This window comes from Melitaea cinxia, chromosome Z, assembly GCF_905220565.1.
Source record: "Melitaea cinxia chromosome Z, ilMelCinx1.1, whole genome shotgun sequence".
NCBI classification, from domain to species: domain Eukaryota; kingdom Metazoa; phylum Arthropoda; class Insecta; order Lepidoptera; family Nymphalidae; genus Melitaea; species Melitaea cinxia.
The window spans coordinates 12,090,119-12,108,476 of NC_059424.1; the positions used below are offsets into that span (position 1 = coordinate 12,090,119).

At 30.7% G+C, this 18,358-nt stretch overlaps 1 protein-coding gene across 3 annotated transcripts in view; it reads right to left on the reverse strand.

Moving 5' to 3' along the window:
* Window positions 1-18,358, reverse strand: part of LOC123668939 (inhibitory POU protein) — a 55,948-nt gene that overhangs the window by 16,556 nt on the left and 21,034 nt on the right. For 2 of the 3 annotated variants that reach the window (XM_045602631.1, XM_045602630.1), the window contains exon 2: window positions 3,315-3,371. The exons of the other annotated variant lie outside the window; for it this stretch is intronic. In XM_045602631.1, coding sequence (XP_045458587.1) covers window positions 3,315-3,371 — 57 coding nt within the window. The remainder of the gene's footprint in view (window positions 1-3,314; window positions 3,372-18,358) is intronic. 3 annotated transcript variants of the gene reach the window in all.

The following is an 18,358-nucleotide window of genomic DNA, read 5'->3' on the forward strand; positions in this document are numbered from 1 at the left end:
TTCAGCCTAAATGTTGCCTATTATAAATAAAACAATATAGAAACAAAATAATTGTGTTTTCTCGCAAACGAGGAAAAGAAACGATTTTAATTACATCGACAAGTTGTACAACTTACCTAAGTAGACGAAAAAATAGTCAAGGAAATGTGTGTTATCGAAGATTAGTCAAAAAGTAGTAATCAGATCTTGATTACATTTAAACAAAACTACAAAACAAGCTTTAGTTTTCTATTAAAATAAGAATCATCAAAATCGGTATACCCAGTGAAAAGCTATGCGTAATAATACAACCTAGGTCGGCGAAAAAGTCGTTAACTAAATATCCATTATTTCCATTATTAGATTAAAAAATCAACAAAGTCCCACCAATAAACCCAGTCAAAAGTTCTGAGGTAAAGAAAATAAAAAAAATAAAATCGAATTGAGAACCTCCTGCTTTTTTAGAAGTCGGTCAATAAAAAAGGAATTAGAAATTGTGAGCAAATATTTTGTACACAACATTAAAAATTAAATGCGTCCTTGATTATATTGGAGTTAATTATAGTCATTTCTTCGACGATAACCTATCAAATCCAATATACCTGTTTTATTATTAATTAATACGCAACCAACATACGTCGCGCCATACACTTACTTCACACTTACTTTAACTTAATCAGTGGGACTGTATCGTTAAATTACGTCGTTGTATAAAATATATGAAAAAAATTGTATAGACATCAGTTGGAATTTCAACGTCAGCGAAACTGTATTTATTTATTTATTTATTTATAGAACACCAACAAAGTATACACCTAAATTTCAAGTACATATACAATAACAGTAGAGTCTGAGTGTAACTTTAATTATAGGTGATAAATACATTAAATTTGAGTAACATACACTAATAACACACATAAATAACATACATATGACAAGAACTTAAGATAGTGTTATACAGTTAAATTAACTACATTAAAAGATTGAAAAAAAGAAATCAAAATATTAAAGAGAAATAATTTGTAAAATACTAAAAACTGATCACTTTGCTGATAAATACAATTTAATCATTATTTTAAATTTAAAATATTTTATTATTAAAATTAGATCACCTGATTACAGTAATGCACAAACGAACATAACAAAAAAAAGTGTATTGGGTACTCCTACCTATGTTGAGAGCATGCGCTAATAAACTTTCTAGAATTAAGAACATATAAAATGATAATGGTCTTGATAATTTGAATTAATTTTAAATCATATACAAATTTAGAAGGGTACTGTAAAAACAGTAGCTATTAAGTTGTCATTGCATGTCTTTCATTTTTCTTTTTGTGTAGGAAACAAATACGCATGAATAATATATCGAACTATAAAAAAAAATTCTCGATATATAAACTGTAAAACAAATCCGTTAATTTACTTTTCTTATTTTATATTTATGTGTCTTTCTTTCATTTTCCTTTTTTCTAGAGCAAACAAAATCAAATATATATTTTTGTATATCAAATTTAAAAAATGATTCTTTATTTATAAATTGTAAATTTGTTTTTTTTTTTTTTTTTTTTTTTTTTATGTCACTAGGTCGGCAAACAAGCGTACGGCTCACCTGATGGTAAGCGATTACCGTAGCTTATAGACGTCTGCAACACCAGAAGCATCGCAAGCGCGTTGCCGACCCAATCCCCCCCCCCCCCCCCCAAGAGCTCTGGTCACCTTACTCAGCAACAGGAACACAATACTGCTTGAAAACAGTATTATTTTGCTGTGATCTTCTGTAAGGTCGAGGTACTACCCCAGTCGGGCTGCTCCATATTTTGAGCAGGAAATTCCTGCTGTGCCCTACCTCAGTTAAATTTGTATCAAAATCTTTCAATTTATATTTCATATTTAATATTTATGTGTTAATGCAATAAATTAATGTATCATTTTAAAACTGAATTAAAAGACCGTGAAACTAAATAAAATTATATAAGAATAGGATTATAAATACACGTTCGTATATGTAAAGCCATTACGTTTAACAGGTCAATAAGTAATATTTAAACGTAGATAATGACTGCTTAGCTGTTTTACACTCGGACGAGACGGTTTGAAACCCATAAAATATTCCTAACGGAATCCTATACTTTGAATGATATAGGTTAGAATATTAAATAAGAATGAAGTACATAAATATAAAACATGTTTGTGTATGCATTAAGTAACGGAATGTTATTCCCTAACTAACAAAGATATAAATTAAAAAACATTGTCAATTTTTAATTATGCACATTATGTTACTTCATATTTGATTATTTATTTCTCTTTTCACATTTACATCTTTGATAACGCGTATTTATATGAGTAGATCATTGTAATACTTGTCGATGTGATCGAAGTCATTTTTTTTTCGTTTGCGAACAAAAACAAATATTAAAAAATATATATATTAACATACAGAAATTTATGCTTTTATGGTACCGTATCCATAGGGAACCCTATTATTAAGACTTCGCTATCTGTCTGTCCGTCCGTCTGTCCGTCTGTCTGTCACACCAGGCTGTACCTCAAGAACCACGATAGCTAGACAGTTGAAATTTCCACAAATTATTATGTATGTTGCAGCTATAACAACAAATACTAAAAACAAAATATAATAAATATTTAAGGGGGTTCCCATACAACAAACGCGATTTTTTGCCCTGTTTTGCTCGATATCAATAAAGGCAACAGGAAGGCACTTGAAATATTAACAAAATACTTAGTTGTATTTTTAATAATAAATAATAAAATTGAAATAAAATAAGTATTTAAGGGGGGATTCCATACAAAAATGCCACATTTTGCCTATTTTTGCTCGATATCAATAAATGGTCAAAGGTATGCGCTTGAAATATTCACAAAATACTATATTGTATATTTACTATAATAATAAATAATGAAATTAAAATAAAAAATATTTAGACCAAAAAATTTTGTCTAAATATTTTAGCTCAAACCTCAATGGCAAGAAACCCTTCGTGCGCGAGTCCGACTCGCACTTGGCCGTTTTTTTTTTTAAACTATCTGCTCTAACTTTCATTATTATTAAATGTTATTGAACTTCAGAAGCTAGTATACAAAATATTAATGAATAGTTTTAAAACAAAGAAATTTGATCAAAATCATGCATTTTATCTAAAATAAAAAATGTTGGAAAGTGCAAATAAAATCGCATCGCATACAGTAAAAACATTAAATAAAAGGTATTTAATTATCTTTGGCCAAAGATATTCGCAAGCGACAATCGCAAGGCCAAAAGAAAATAATATATTACTTTCTATTTTACATTTTTTTCATGCGGTAGAACTTACGTTGTGCCTTGGTGACCACGAATTACACATCAACGATGCATCCTCCAATATTCGACTCTGTAAATAGAAAGCTCAGTTTGCTTAAATAATTATATTCAATGCATGCATATTTAAAATTCATTGGCTCGCACTTAAAAAAACCTTAACAACGAAATATACTCGTAAAATGCATGTCATATGTTAAACTACGCATTTAAATTTGAGTGAAACGTAATATACCATTCAATTTGATTAATTGATTGCCACTTCATAAACTTAGACGTTGTGTGTTTCGTTGACACGCCTACAAAGATTAATGAAAGATTAATTTATTACCACTATTAAATACTCCGTCACACTCTAATTCACTACAAGAGAGAAGATCTAAGAAGAAAAAAAAAATTGAAACATTAGTAAACAAAGTTTCAGTACATAGCATGCTTTAGTTTTCCTTTTGTCTGTTTATTTGTATTATTGTTACACAATTGTGTAAAAATAATTAAACTCGATAAATTAATTATATTATTTCACTCTAGAGTTTTAAAACTAAAAAAATACGAAGTAGTGATGAAGTTGCAACATAATAAATTGAGGTTGGGCACAACAGAATCAAAAGAAGAAGAACTGGAGAAGCCCGACTAGGGAAGACTCGACCTTATTATATTCTTTATTGCACTTAAAAAAGAAACAAATAAAAATCATATTTACAAAGAAAGTTGACAAGGGCGAACTTCTCTACCAGTCTACGCACGGTGGTGAGAATTGATTGACCTTACAGAAGATCACAGCTAAATAATACTGGTTTCAAGCAGCGTTGTGTTCCTGTGATAATTAGGGTCACCAGAGCTCCTGGAGGGATTGGGAACGCGCTTGCAATGCGTTTGGTGTTACAGGCGTCTTTAGGCTACGGAAATCGCATACCACGAGGTCAGCCTTACGTTTATTTGCTGACCTTGATGTAAAAAAATAATTATTTTCAAGGTTTTAAAAAAGTGGTCACAAGAACTTATGTATTAAACAGACGCAATTAAATAGTTTCTTATTAAGCACTTGGCTGGTCGCCAACTTTATGACGGCGTTTAAAATACGAAGACATTTACATAGCCTATGATCGGTGGTATTGAAATAGAAGCAACTACGATTTCAATGGAATATTTAAGTTCTCTTCACTCCAATTTATCTTCGACAAGCGCTGTAATTTTCCTTTCAAGTAACTTATTGAAATTACACTTACTGCAATTTGATGCCATTGTAGTAACAATTTTTCTAGGTTTATTTCAGAAATACTGACAGAATAATACATCAAGTCAGCAAGACATTATAATATGTGATGGTCTAAGATTCGAACCTAAGTCAATCTTCACCGACCTGATAATAGAATGAAACATACTTTATAATTTATGTAATATTGTTTTATTGTAAAAAAAAGTGTTTATTTTTTAATTGAAAATTGCAACATGAAAATAATAAGGAAAGTTTAATCTGACTTAATAGTATAAAACGTATAAAATGTAGAAGATAACCAGCATCGAGATACCTGTTTATACCTAGTAACCCAGTACTTCGTCCAGGTAAATAACAGGCTACCACTTTCAATTAAATATACATTTTTTTGTTTTTTCTTTTAAATAATTAAAAATCAGTTCAGGATAGATCGGCTTAAGTTCCGATCTTCTACTATAATAGTTAACGCATTAGTAAAAAAAGTGTCATAGATTTTTGATTTTAAGGCTTTGATATCAGTTTTAAATTAATATAGATGTATGAATGTAGAGTACTAGAGGCAAAATATTTGAATTTCGTTGCTATTTTACTAAGTATTAAAGCAGTTATAACAAAATTACCAACTATTTCAATAATTTATATATGAAAAACTGGGGAGATCAATATTCAAATTTGCAACCCTGAAAATATGAGAGAATTCTGAGATAGCTGTGACATCTTCCGCGCGATTCCGTGCCTCGTCGCATAAATAATTAATTCTTAGCCCTTTGCCGCGCCTGTTAAATGGCGTGACTAAATAAGGGAGGGTCGAATCTCCACCTTCTGCCACCCTGAAAACTTTTAATACTGTACGTTTGTTTGGGATAATTTTGAGTGTTCGAGACCGTATTAAACCTATATCCATCAACCTATTATTAGACATGATCAAGACATACGAGTAAGTGGGCATACTTTCTCTATACTAATATTATAAAGAGACAAGATTTGATTATTTGTCTGCATTGAATAGGCTCTGAAAGTATTGGACCGATTTGAAAAATTCTTTCAATGTTGGGAAGCCACACCATCCTCGGGCGACGTAGGCTGTATTATATTTAAAAAAAATTAGAAATCCCTACTAAAACTCCAATAATGGAAATCAAGGCGTAAAAAATGACCTAAAAAATTTTTTATAAAAAATAATTACAATAAAAACAAAAGTTCATTAAAATAATAATATTAAAACTTTCTTTATAATTTTCTTTCTTTAGTAACCTAATGCAAAAAAGGGTTTAAGCTTTAATTTTGAATTTTTTGTTAAATACCCGTGCGAAGCTGGGCGGGCCTATATATACGGGGGATTATATATACTTAACGAACTTTAAAGTTTGATTGACAGATAACCCATAGGTTAACTCGCAGATTAGGGCCTTGAATTCTTTCACATATTTTCCTCATATTATTTATTTACATTTTTTTGTTGTAAATTCTACAATTCCCTATTTGTTCCATTTTCTACAAAAATAAAGTAAAGAAATTTTTGGAACTTCACCGTCTTGAGAACAAGTTTAAGTGGCAATATATTTTTTAACGTTATAGCCAAATAAAGCTTAAATAGCTTCTCGATCACATAGCAGTTTTTTTCGAAATAAAAATATTCTAAAACTAATTTAGCAAAATAATTGATGTTCAATTCGCAGTTATAAAAAAAATCTAAAATTAAAGTAGCCTAAGTTACTCCTTATTACATCAGCTACCTGCCAGTGAAAGTTCCGTCAAAATCGGTCGAGCCGTTTCAGAGATTAGCCAGAACAAACAGACAGACAGACAGACAAAATTATAAAAATTGTAATTTTGGTATATGTACCGTGTATACATATGAATTTAGTAAAAAGTGGTTATTTTAATATTACAAACAGACACTGCAATTTTATTTATTTGTATAGATAATCATAAATGTTTACGTCATTGACAAATGTTAAGAAATTACTAAAACATCAGCTTGTCTTTTAAGGGATTGCTTTTCGCCTAATAATAATAATTTACAACAAAAATACTGATATAACACATTTACATATAATTTCACAAAATATGGAACACTTTTGTCATGTAATTTACATTTTTTAAATTTAATTTACATTACATAGTATGAAACAAAGTCGCTTCCCGCTGTCTGTATGCTTAGACCTTTAAAACTACGGAACGGATTTTGATGCGGTTTTCTTTAGTAAATAGAGTGATACCAGAGGAAGGTTTATATGTATAATACATGTGTAATATAGTAGAGGAACACTGACAGTTTTAGATTGCAAATATTTATTTTGTATTTAGTATCAGCATTGCATCCTTGCGAAGCCGGGGCGGGTCGCTAGTTACGCGATAAACATCAACTATTATTATCATATAAAATATAGCAAAGACCGTACCGTCCACAAAAGAACTTTGAAATTTTTTTTCTTCCGTACTCGAAATTTTCTATGACCTACGTTGTACCTCGACTTTCGTATTATTTTAAAGCACGTGAGGTAAATAAAATCAATGTGCTGCGTAGTGATTTGACGAATGTAATGCAGAAAATACCTTGTGTAATTACATACATATAGAACACATTGGTACATGTTTTTTAATTTATAATATGTTATCTTCGTATATATAGCGTGTTTATTTCAGTTAAATTTCATAATAGTGATTGTTATTAATATCATATTAATATATGATATTAATAATATAACACTAGCTACGCTCCACGACTTCACCCGCGTTGATTTGATGAAAAAAGCCTTCATTCTTCTTAAAGCATACCTAACCTTCCTCTCTAAATGGGCTCCAACTCAGAGTAATTTTTCAATTCGATCTAGTAGTTCCTTAGATTTCTCTAGATTAGCGCGTTTAAACAAACAAACTAACCAACTTTTCAGGTTTATAATATTAGTATAGATTAGTACAGATTAAGATATATAAAACATGTTTATTACGCTTTTGCGACGTAAATATTTATATAATATACTGGCTCTGACTGGAATGACAGAAAAATCTGGAATGATTCAGTGAGATCAATCAATGTTACGTTTTTTTTTTATTAAGTCATTTGTTACTTTGTCATTTTAGTTGTATATTTAAGTAGCTTGATATATTTTCCTTAATTTACAGAAAATAAATTTCTTTACTCACGCATAAATATGTGACAACCCAAATAAAAATTATTGTTTGATCGCTAAATAGGTGACACCGACGTGATGGCGACAACAAAATAAGTTACATTATATACTATAATCAATGTAAATAAATTTTGTAAAATCTCACCTTGAATTTCGATATAAAATACGAAGAGAGAAAGAACTAATGTCAAAGCCGCGAAGAAAAGTATCGTGCGAATATGCTTGTTAAATAAATAAATATATCTATACAAATAAATAAAGTTTGAGTGTCTATTTGTAATATTAAAATAACCGCTTTTTACTAAATGAATATGAATGTATACACGGTACGTATACCACAGTAACATTTTTTACAATTTTTGTCTGTCTGTCTGTTCGTTCCGGTTAATCTCTGAAACATTAATTAAACAAAAAACATTTTTATTTATATCATAACTCTGCGAACTGAACAATAACTTTTTTGTTAAATTCTACGCGGCCGAAGTCGCAGGCACAGTTAGTATAATATAAATTAAATATTAATAGTTAATATATATGTGTGTGTGTATGTGATACAAATAAATACAATTTACATAGTAAATAATAAATGCTGAGTGGCCCACACAATCACCCTCACAGGTTATTTGCGGCGACTTTAAAATAATATAATTATTTGTTAACATGGCTTACAATTTAATTGATATGCACAGAGCTCAGAAACCATAACACCTGAACCTGTTCACACGAAGTAAAAAGTTTCAGCTGTAAAAATTATACGTAGAAAACCCTCCTGCCTATTCCCGCAATTACACCGGCATAATCGTGTCTGAAGTATCTAAGAACTGCGAACAATCTTACCTAAATCATAAGAGAATGGGCCTTAAATTTACCGTAGAATTTTAAGACTTTGTTGGAAGGAGAGCGAAATGCTATCGTTAAAGGAGCGAACGAGACAACTAATCAGAGATTATGGTAATGACGGTAAAAATACCCAATGAGGGTGGCGGTACTTAGAAGCAATTTAAAGATATTGTATTTAATGTTCGGAGAGGAGTTGTTTGGGGGCGTCATTGGGGCTTAGAGGGATTGGAGGGCCTTGTAAATAACTCGGATGCGAGCTCGATTTGTGAATTGATAATTATGGTGCACTCTATCGGCACTTTGAAATTTTTACCAAGCAATAATAATACAAACTAAATTACCATTTTAGTTTAATACCTACTCATGCACTGTCAAAATAAAAAGCACAAGGTAGTATCTCATTACCGAACATTCATTTAAAATATTAAAATATTTATAATTATGTGCATAGTAGTATCACAATAATAAAAACTAAAATACACAAAACTGTTAATAGGATTAGTTCATGATAATAATTAAGTTTCACTAAATTATAATAAGCCTAAATAAATCCGACGCCAATATCCGATTCGATCTCAAATCGCAACAGCGGATTCCCATCGGAAATGGACTTTATGGAGGTTGTATAAGGTTATAGAGATACCCACTTATCCAACTGGATAATCTGGGAGAAAGCAGTAAATGATATTAACGAAATCATTATTAACTTTAACCAGTTACTGTTATAATTACTGATATAATAAGTAACGGTTAAGTTGAGGAACAATTAAAAAAAAATTCGTACCAATATCGCACTAAAATATCGAAAATATTACACGTGAAGTGAGACCTCGCTAATAACACGTCGCTGTACACTGAAATTGTACAATGTCCTTGTACAATCGGAATCTTCAATGAAAATAATTACAAGATTGCGGTTAGAAATTTGAAATAAATAATAGAGTTTCGTGTTCGTTGTTCAATGTTGCAATTTGTCCGTGTTAATGTACAAAGTCTGTCTGAGTGTGAATGTTCTGAGTAAAAGTGGTGAAACTCATCAGTTATGCATTCGTACAAAGAAGGCTTTATGTAAAGCTGAATAATTACATTTGTTTTACCTAGGAGTAAAGTTTTTTATTCTCTATAATAGATCGACAAGACAAGATTAGAAAGTTAGAAACATATACTTTATAGTAAGATATGCCTCATCAGGAACTTAATAAAAATATATATATATATATATATATATATATATATATATATATATATATATAATGTTTTAATACGTTATAATTAATTGATCTTACTCCTGAAATTTTCACTTTTACAATATAAGTAGAAACTAAATTATTCCTGATCGAACAACGACATCATCATTAGATATAAACATTCAAAACCAATTAGAGTTGTTAATGAGTTATAAAAAATAAATAAAGACAGTATAATCTTTGTTCGCGATTAGGGTAAGTGGAGCTTAAAAGGGAGGCCAAATGCTGGCAACAGCAAATAACATGCTGCATTAGCGGTTGGCTGGAACAATAACCGTTAAGTCTTAATTGTTATTGCCAATGGGCTTGCTACTTAGGAAGGCAAGATTTTAACGCAGCAGGTGGAGTCAGTTCCTTATTCACTTAGCGAAGAAAATTACCCAAAGCTTCGAAAGTATATACATTTCTATTTACTCAGCTTAAATATTGATTCAACGATGACTTTTATGTGTTAAGATAACTGTTTTCATTACTAATTTACTCATTATAATGGTTATTGGTAAATTTTAAATTGGAGCCTGTTAAAAATAAACAATTATATTCGTCGTGAAGAAATCCTTATCGCTACATAACGTATAAAAAAAACTAAATATGGAATGGCTTCGTTTCTACTGAAAATATCTTCTTGTTGTTTACAAAAATATATACATAAATAATCAATTTATGATTTTGTATACACGTTAGTAAGTATGAAAAATTATAAAAATATAATGATATTCTGTACTATATAAAAATATATCAATATCTATACATTTATATAGTATATTTACAAAAACAAAGATATGTGCTAGCGATAACAAAACACAACTTATAAAATAAAATAAAATTTCATCATTACCTTTTCACTACCGCAAATACAAATTACTGAGGAAATAAAAAAAAGCGTTAAATAAATATTGTGTTGTGTTTCAGGAAACGTTTCGATAAATTTCATCTGTCACCATGGTAAATACTTATATTTTACCCACAAAACATTTGACTGTAACATTGTCAATAAAATGTGTCCAGAATCTAATATTTAAATTATTTACAGATTAGATTATGGACACATTAAATTGCGGGCGGTAACATTACGGTCAATTGAATGATAAAAAAAATGTGCACACTATGTTGTTGCCATTCTTTGTATGTAATTACATTTTTTTTTTTGTAACGTATAAATAAAAATGTATCAGAGAAGCATTACACATACAATATTTTTATGCGTAGTGTATGTTAATTAACAATTCGTAAAGGAAATCTTTTAAAGGGTATCATGAAAAATTTAACATATTCAAAACAACAGCGGTACCTTCGAACACGGGAACTTACGAAAGAGTAGATTGGGGCAAAACGCGCACCACGAATTTCAGCGCAACGGGGCGGGACTGATCAATATAGGGCGTGGCTAGAGATTTGACGCTGCGTAGAGCTCTGCGCTCTACGCATGTCTAATTGATTGACACAGACGGTCTGACAGCCAGACGCACAGCGTTTTGGCGGCTTTTTATTGTGTCCTTTGAGGGGAGACAGGGGGATACTGGTTGAACGTAACGGTGATTAATTTTGTGCAATTATTGGCTTTTGAACGGTGTAGTTTGTAAAATTCCGTATTTTAAAATTTACATTGCTGCTTTTGTCAGAGATGGAGCTATTTTGATTTGAACGCCGGCTATCTCTCGCACTTAATTTTTGTATATTTATATTTTTTTATTATAAAACTATTATAACTGAAAGAAGTTAATAAATTTTCCCAATGTTTAGGACAAATAAATAATTCGTATTTGATAATCTACTAATTACTAATATAAATGACTATTCATCCGTCATATACCATCGATTAGTAAATATTAAAAACAAAAATGCTCAACTAGGTCAATGCAAATAAACTTACATAACTCTAAATATATCTTTCCAATTTATTTCCAAATAGCAGTAATACGAGTTGAGTATACATAATATTTTCCGTTGATAAATCATACTTCGTTCTGTTGTCCACAAAGGCCATCAGACCCGAATTACTGAAATGTTGAAACTGTCTAAGTAGTTGTGACATGCACAGGCTGTCTATTGATTTTTTCGCCCCTTCATTCACTCACAAGACAAACCAACGACGTGGCTTTTGTTCTAAACTGAATTTTAAAAGACTAACTAGAAATAAGTTTTTTGATTATTTCTTATCAAAACGTTTTATTACAAATAATAATCCAAAAGTTCGTTTAAATATTATATAATATTTCAAAGATCAATTGTGTTATTGATTATATATTAATTGTAATAAATTCATATTTTGAATTTTATGTTTAGTTAATCCTTGAGATTTCTCCAGTAAATACTAAGTTATACTTCTACTGCAATTGTTTATAGCGTAATATTTGCAGTCCTCACGGTTTGTTAAAATAAAACCTATACCAAATATATACGAACAAACATCCAGAGAGATGAGATGAAAATAGTACCTACTAAAGATTTTATTTGCATTTTTTCGTTTACGTCGTCTAATTTCCTGTGACGATATTAATAAAATTTGAACTAGGTTCTTGTTATGTGTAATCTGTAAAAGTATTTCGTAGTAATTAAAATAGATCCACGAATTGATGATACTTTTGTGTATATCATTATTACAATTTTTTTCAAATTGTAATTGAGATTGTAATCAATTATTTTTTATCCTAAATTATAAAAATATTTCACGATTGACGTAGAAATCATAACAGATGCACCGCTATAAAATTCAACTCATAAAAACATTAGGGGTTGATGTAATGACGCCGATAATTATCAAACTACCCCCAATACACTTGACATGTTTGTGAATGAGCGCCCGGAAACCGGGGTGAATCCGTGGTCACGTGACCGCCGGCCGCCATCTTGTTTAAGTATACACTTCCGCTACGGCACACGTAAAATTCAGCAGTCGTCAACGGTCGACAAATTGTATTAAAGTTTTATTGCGAGGCGCAGAGCGCATTCGTATAGGCAACAAATTTTCAAGACGAAGAGACCATTCCAGACTAAAATTTGGAACTTTAATATAGTATTTTATTTTCTACTGTAAAAGAAGTTTTATCTTTCTATAAGTTATGTTTATTTTATTTTATAAATATATATCTATGAAGTAGATTTTATTAGTAAAGTATTTTAATATGAGAGAAAACTAAGTAAAATTATTTCTTTAAAGTTTTATCACATCTCTTTACTGCTGAGCTTTAGCAAAAGTATGAAACTAGATTTAGAAATCCTTTAGTAGAATCGATCACCGACAGTTATGAAAAGACCGCATTTGAGAGAGAGGAAAAGAAAATCCGCCTAAGCCTGCAACCGAGGAAAACCTCAGCACGTTTTATCAAAGAAAATATTTCCTTAGATGTCGCGTAAGTTTCGCTTGTATTCACAAACTTTCCTTTACTGACGCGACGCCAAATTTATGCCTTAGTATAAGGTAATAAGACTCTATTCAGTAAGAAAAGTGTACATGGGAAAGTTAAAGTAGGAGCGACTAAGCTGATATGGGGGAAGCCAGCAAGGCTGCTGTCACCGACTATCAATATCGGTTGTAAAGTGACATTTAGGGTAGCATAGGCCGTTTCAAATCGATAAATTGTTTTCGGTTGGTGCTTAACCAAGTTTAGACAAGTTTATTGACTTTATTGACACGCAAACGTTTGGAACGTCTTCTTCGAAATCGCTTATTCTATACGCTGAATTTTGTCTTCTTATATATCTCACTAGCTGTCTGCCCGTGACTTTGTACGCATGGAATTTACAAAAAAGTTAATTATTGTTCAGTTCGCACGGTGATAAAATAAATACATTTTTAAAATGAAAGTAGCCCAAGGTATTCCTTATTACATCAGCTATCTGCCAGTGAAAGTCCCATGAAAATCGGTCTAGATGTATCAGGAATTATCCAGAACAAACAGACAGACAGACAAAAACTGTAAGAAATGTTAGGTTTATTTAAAAAGCGGTTATTCTAATATTACAAACAGACACTCCAATTTTATTTATTTGTATAGATATAGATTATTTAATGAGTAATGTACTTAATAAGAATGAATAGTCAAAAACTTGTATTACATATAAAATTAAGTGTATCATTTGAATAAAAATATCATTATTAATATTAAAACCAAAAGTTTACGATCTCTGCTGGAAGAATCGGTGAAAATCGCGTGAGGGTGCCCGGAAACAGTACTGTCCCCAAATCGTTCCCAAGTGGCGACCACTGTAGTACACGTGCGACTAATTACTGTCTCCCTATGATTTTTAATCGCACCTTCAATAAAAACATTATATCCACTTTCACAAAAATTGTGTAAATATTATCGAGTAATTGCGAGTATAAAATTTATAAGAATCGTTGAATCAACATTTCACGTTTATCTTGCGTTATATGCTTAAGATTTTATGTATCTTATTTTATCTTACAAATATATCTATTACGAAACTCAATATTAATATCAATCTTTTATCTAGTTTAAAATATTATTAAATATTGGCGGCGCAAATTGGAAAGGTCATACCTTCTTAGCGGGTGTACGGAATAGCCTTTGAGAAATAGCTTAGTGATTACATAAAAGTAATGTTCATGTAACTTAAATTTAAAATCGTCAAATATCATACCTCCATTACAACAAAATTATTTCAACATACGAAGTACCTGTTCTACCACAGCTTGTCGTACTGCAAAATATATCCACTATTCTCACGTTAAGGATGAGTTATAGATGATGAACTTTATGTCTTACCCTGCTTCACTGAACATAGACGGTGTATACGTCTTAGAACTTCGCGTGAAACACGCTGATGCTAATAATATCTAAACTAAAATGTACCACTATTCATTTTTAATTTGAAAGTAAACGACTTTATTTTCATGAAATATTTGTGTACTAGCGAACCCGGCAGACGTTGTCCTGGCCGGAAAACAGCAACCAAATTTGATTGCTTACATAACGATAGTAGCGCCACCTACCGGGTCCAGTTTGAATAAAACTATCCTATCTGCCAAGTTGGACCAAATTACAGAAAATTTGATAAAAATTGGTTCATTAGTTTCGGAGTTTATCTGGAACATACATCGTGATACGAAACTTATATATTTATCTATATATATAGATATTAAAAAACTTAAATATAAGTTGGTTGTAAGTTTCCAATAAACCCTATTACCAATAAATACGACATATATTTGGTTGATATAGAGTATAACCGACAAGGGAAATAAACCAGTGACACGTGAAACATATGCTTTTAATTCTCACGCTAAATAACTATTTAACGTTACAGTAGCTGTTTCTTGTACTATGTAATTTCGCATCAGACGCATTTGAATGGAATTTGTACGTATGTGGTGTATGTAATAACGCTTATCGCTGAAAGTAAGTCTATGCTACAATGTCGAATTTAATATATACACTAAGCCTATCCCGCAAACGTTGTTTTTCCATATATATTATTAACCTCCATAATCCCCCCTTATAACTTAGGGGTATGAAAAACAAATGTGGGCCCATTTTAAGACTACCCGATATGCATACAAAATTTCATAAAAATCTGTCCAGCTGTTTCGGAGGAGTATGTTATAGTCCTATATGTTATTAAAGTCCTAAATGTCATGTCGTTATTATAGTCCTATATGTTATTAGTCCTTACCTGGAGGAGAAAATCAGGCAACACTACTCTCTTCTTATTCTTATCAAAATTATGTTGATACTAACTGCGTGGATTTAAGTAAGGATTAATTTACTAATATTAAGAGACTTTAAAACTAGCGCCATCCATTTCACATTTAGTTTTAGAAATTATGAGCATCTCTATATGTAAGTATCTTGTTTTTAATATTAGCTCAAGTGTTAACCTATTTATTTTTGTTCATCATCATTACTTCAGCCTAATACAGTCCACTGCTGGAGATAGGCCTCCACAAGTTCGCGGCAAAAATGGCGTGAACTCATGCGTTTTGCCCATAGTCACCACGCTGGGCAGGCGGGTTGGTGACCGCAGAGCTGGCTTTGTCGCACCGAAGACACTGCTTCCCATCTTCAGCCTGTGTATTTTAAAGCCAGCAGTTGGCTGGTTATCCCGCCATCGGTCGGCTTTTAAGTTCCAAGGTGGTAGTGGAACAGTGTTATCCATTAGTCGCCTCTTACGACACCCACGGGAAGAGAGGGCGTGGCTATATTGTTACTGCCGTAACCACACAGCAAATTTTTGTTGTCTGCTACATATTTTATCATTTGTATATTGTGTGTGCTATTTACCCGTAATGCCAAATAATCTGGTTATTTAAAAATAAGTTTGAATATCCTAGCAAATGTATCATATATGTATCTTAAATCTTCTAATATCCCCTCTATTCGTATTTTATTTGCATATCATTACACAAGAAGTAATAGCAGTGTTTTGCAGAAAAAACAAGCAAAAAAACTTAACTGACATTCAAATTTAATAAATCATATTTTTTTTTTGAATTCTTGATTGTATAAAAACGATTATAATTTTAATTTCGTCAAATATTTTACTTTTCAAATATGCTTTATTATATGTGCCTCCACAAAAGTATCTAAGAGCATATAGATATTAAACTTTTATCTTTTATTTATATATAAAAAAATAACTATGCTGTTTTAAGAATCTTTTCTAACATTTATTTGACAATGGATTATTTCGTACGTGTAGTAGGTATTAAAAAGTACTGATATCAAATATACAGTACTTTATATATTTATTATAATTAATTACCTTTAAAATAATTATTTCATAACCTGAAAGGTTGTTTAGAAGAAATAACAATTACCATTTTAATGTCATCATTGCTAATGAATCTTATTTTGTGGTCTATGATAACGAATATTGTTTTTATGTCAATTCATTCAACGACGCTGCGAGACTTTTATAAACAATTTTTAAGCTGACTCAAATATAATTAAGTAATGAATAGCGTAGCGACTTACAAAATATATAAAATTTTCATGACATTTTTATTTACAAAATAATTAGTTACATTAATGGAATTGTGAAAGTTACAATTTGATTATTTATATATATAAATATATACTTTTAGTTTGAAACTGTTAACTACCAATAGTAAGGGGACTTCGAAACAACTGACAAGCTTACACCGAGACAAAGTATTACTTGTGGTCACTGACTCATTTCAAACTTTTCAACTTATAAAGGTAGAGGATAAATAGTATAAACGATATGACAAAAGACATGGCTAAGTAATTTTGTCTAAAATTAAGCAAATAATAGGGTGACATTTTCGTAATGTAAAAATATGTAGAAGAAAAAAAAAACGCGCGTATTCTTTTATAATCGATCCTACCTACCTTCCCCAATCGTTGAAATATATCGTAATATTAGTTTTCATAAAATTAATTTTTCCTGACTACGTTATTGTTTTTTTTGCTTTTGGCATATTATAATAAGCATACTAAATATTTTAATGTACATTTAACCTTAAATTAATTCAAATACAAAGACATATAAAATTAACTATTATTTATTAAATGTTTAACTTAAATTTATCCATCTTATATTTGGCAGTGTTTATTGGCAATGCGATGCTCTTGATGCCGAAGTTTTCAAAAAACGAGTTATTTGTGAAATCATTTGTTCATTTACATTTCAAACTACTTAAAATATACTTTACATAAATGCAAGACGAATCGATCAAAATAAGATTAAAGGGTTGAAATCTAAGGTAAAGAAGGCTTTCTCGGCCCCTCGCAACAAACAGCCCGGGGGACGCGGTGCGGTTCCATGACGTTGACTCGTACACACAATCCATACAGCGGAGGGATGGAATAAGTTTCGGTTACCACTAAAACAATATTATTTCATCAACCTATTTATGTATTAAAATTCTGAATAAGTAGGTATATTTTAAACGTTTTGTACACTAGTAGCTGGACCTCGCCGTTTCATTCGCGTAATTTTAATTCTAGATCCTAAGCTATCTACGTGCAAATTTTCATTACAACCAGTTCAGAAGTCTTTACATGCATCTTCACAACCTACATAGTGTTAGTTAGAGCATTAAAATTGAGCCGAATCTTTTGTTTAAAAAGTGTTACACATGAACATATCAAATGTAGTGAACGTAAATATACAAATGAATATAAGCAAATATAAAACTACTACACCAGAACATTACACCTACATTATGACCGTTTTATCGGAATACGTGGCCAAGCGTGAGAGTCAGCAGGTGGCTCGAGGATGTAAAACAAAAAAGGAAAATAATAATAACCCAAATAATACGGCCAATTTGTTTTAACAAGCAACTACGAGTAAAGGATTAAAAAAAATTACTATGACGAATAACGACATTTAAGTGACAATACTTAATAAAGCCGAATTATAATAGTCGATATCACTTTAATAAAGAGTTTGAAACATTTCAAACTTTAAATAATGAAAACGAATATACGTTTTATGTATTATAAGTAACAACGAGTGTTACAACTTTACAAAGTATATTTTTAATACAAAAATGTTATATTTAGTATTGTAGCAAAAAAAGAATATTCAAAATTGTTTTTGTAGGCATAATTTGAAATTTCGGAGGCTTTCTTCGCAAATGTTGTTTATTTTAACTGAAGTGCATAAGTAAATAAATATGATGGCT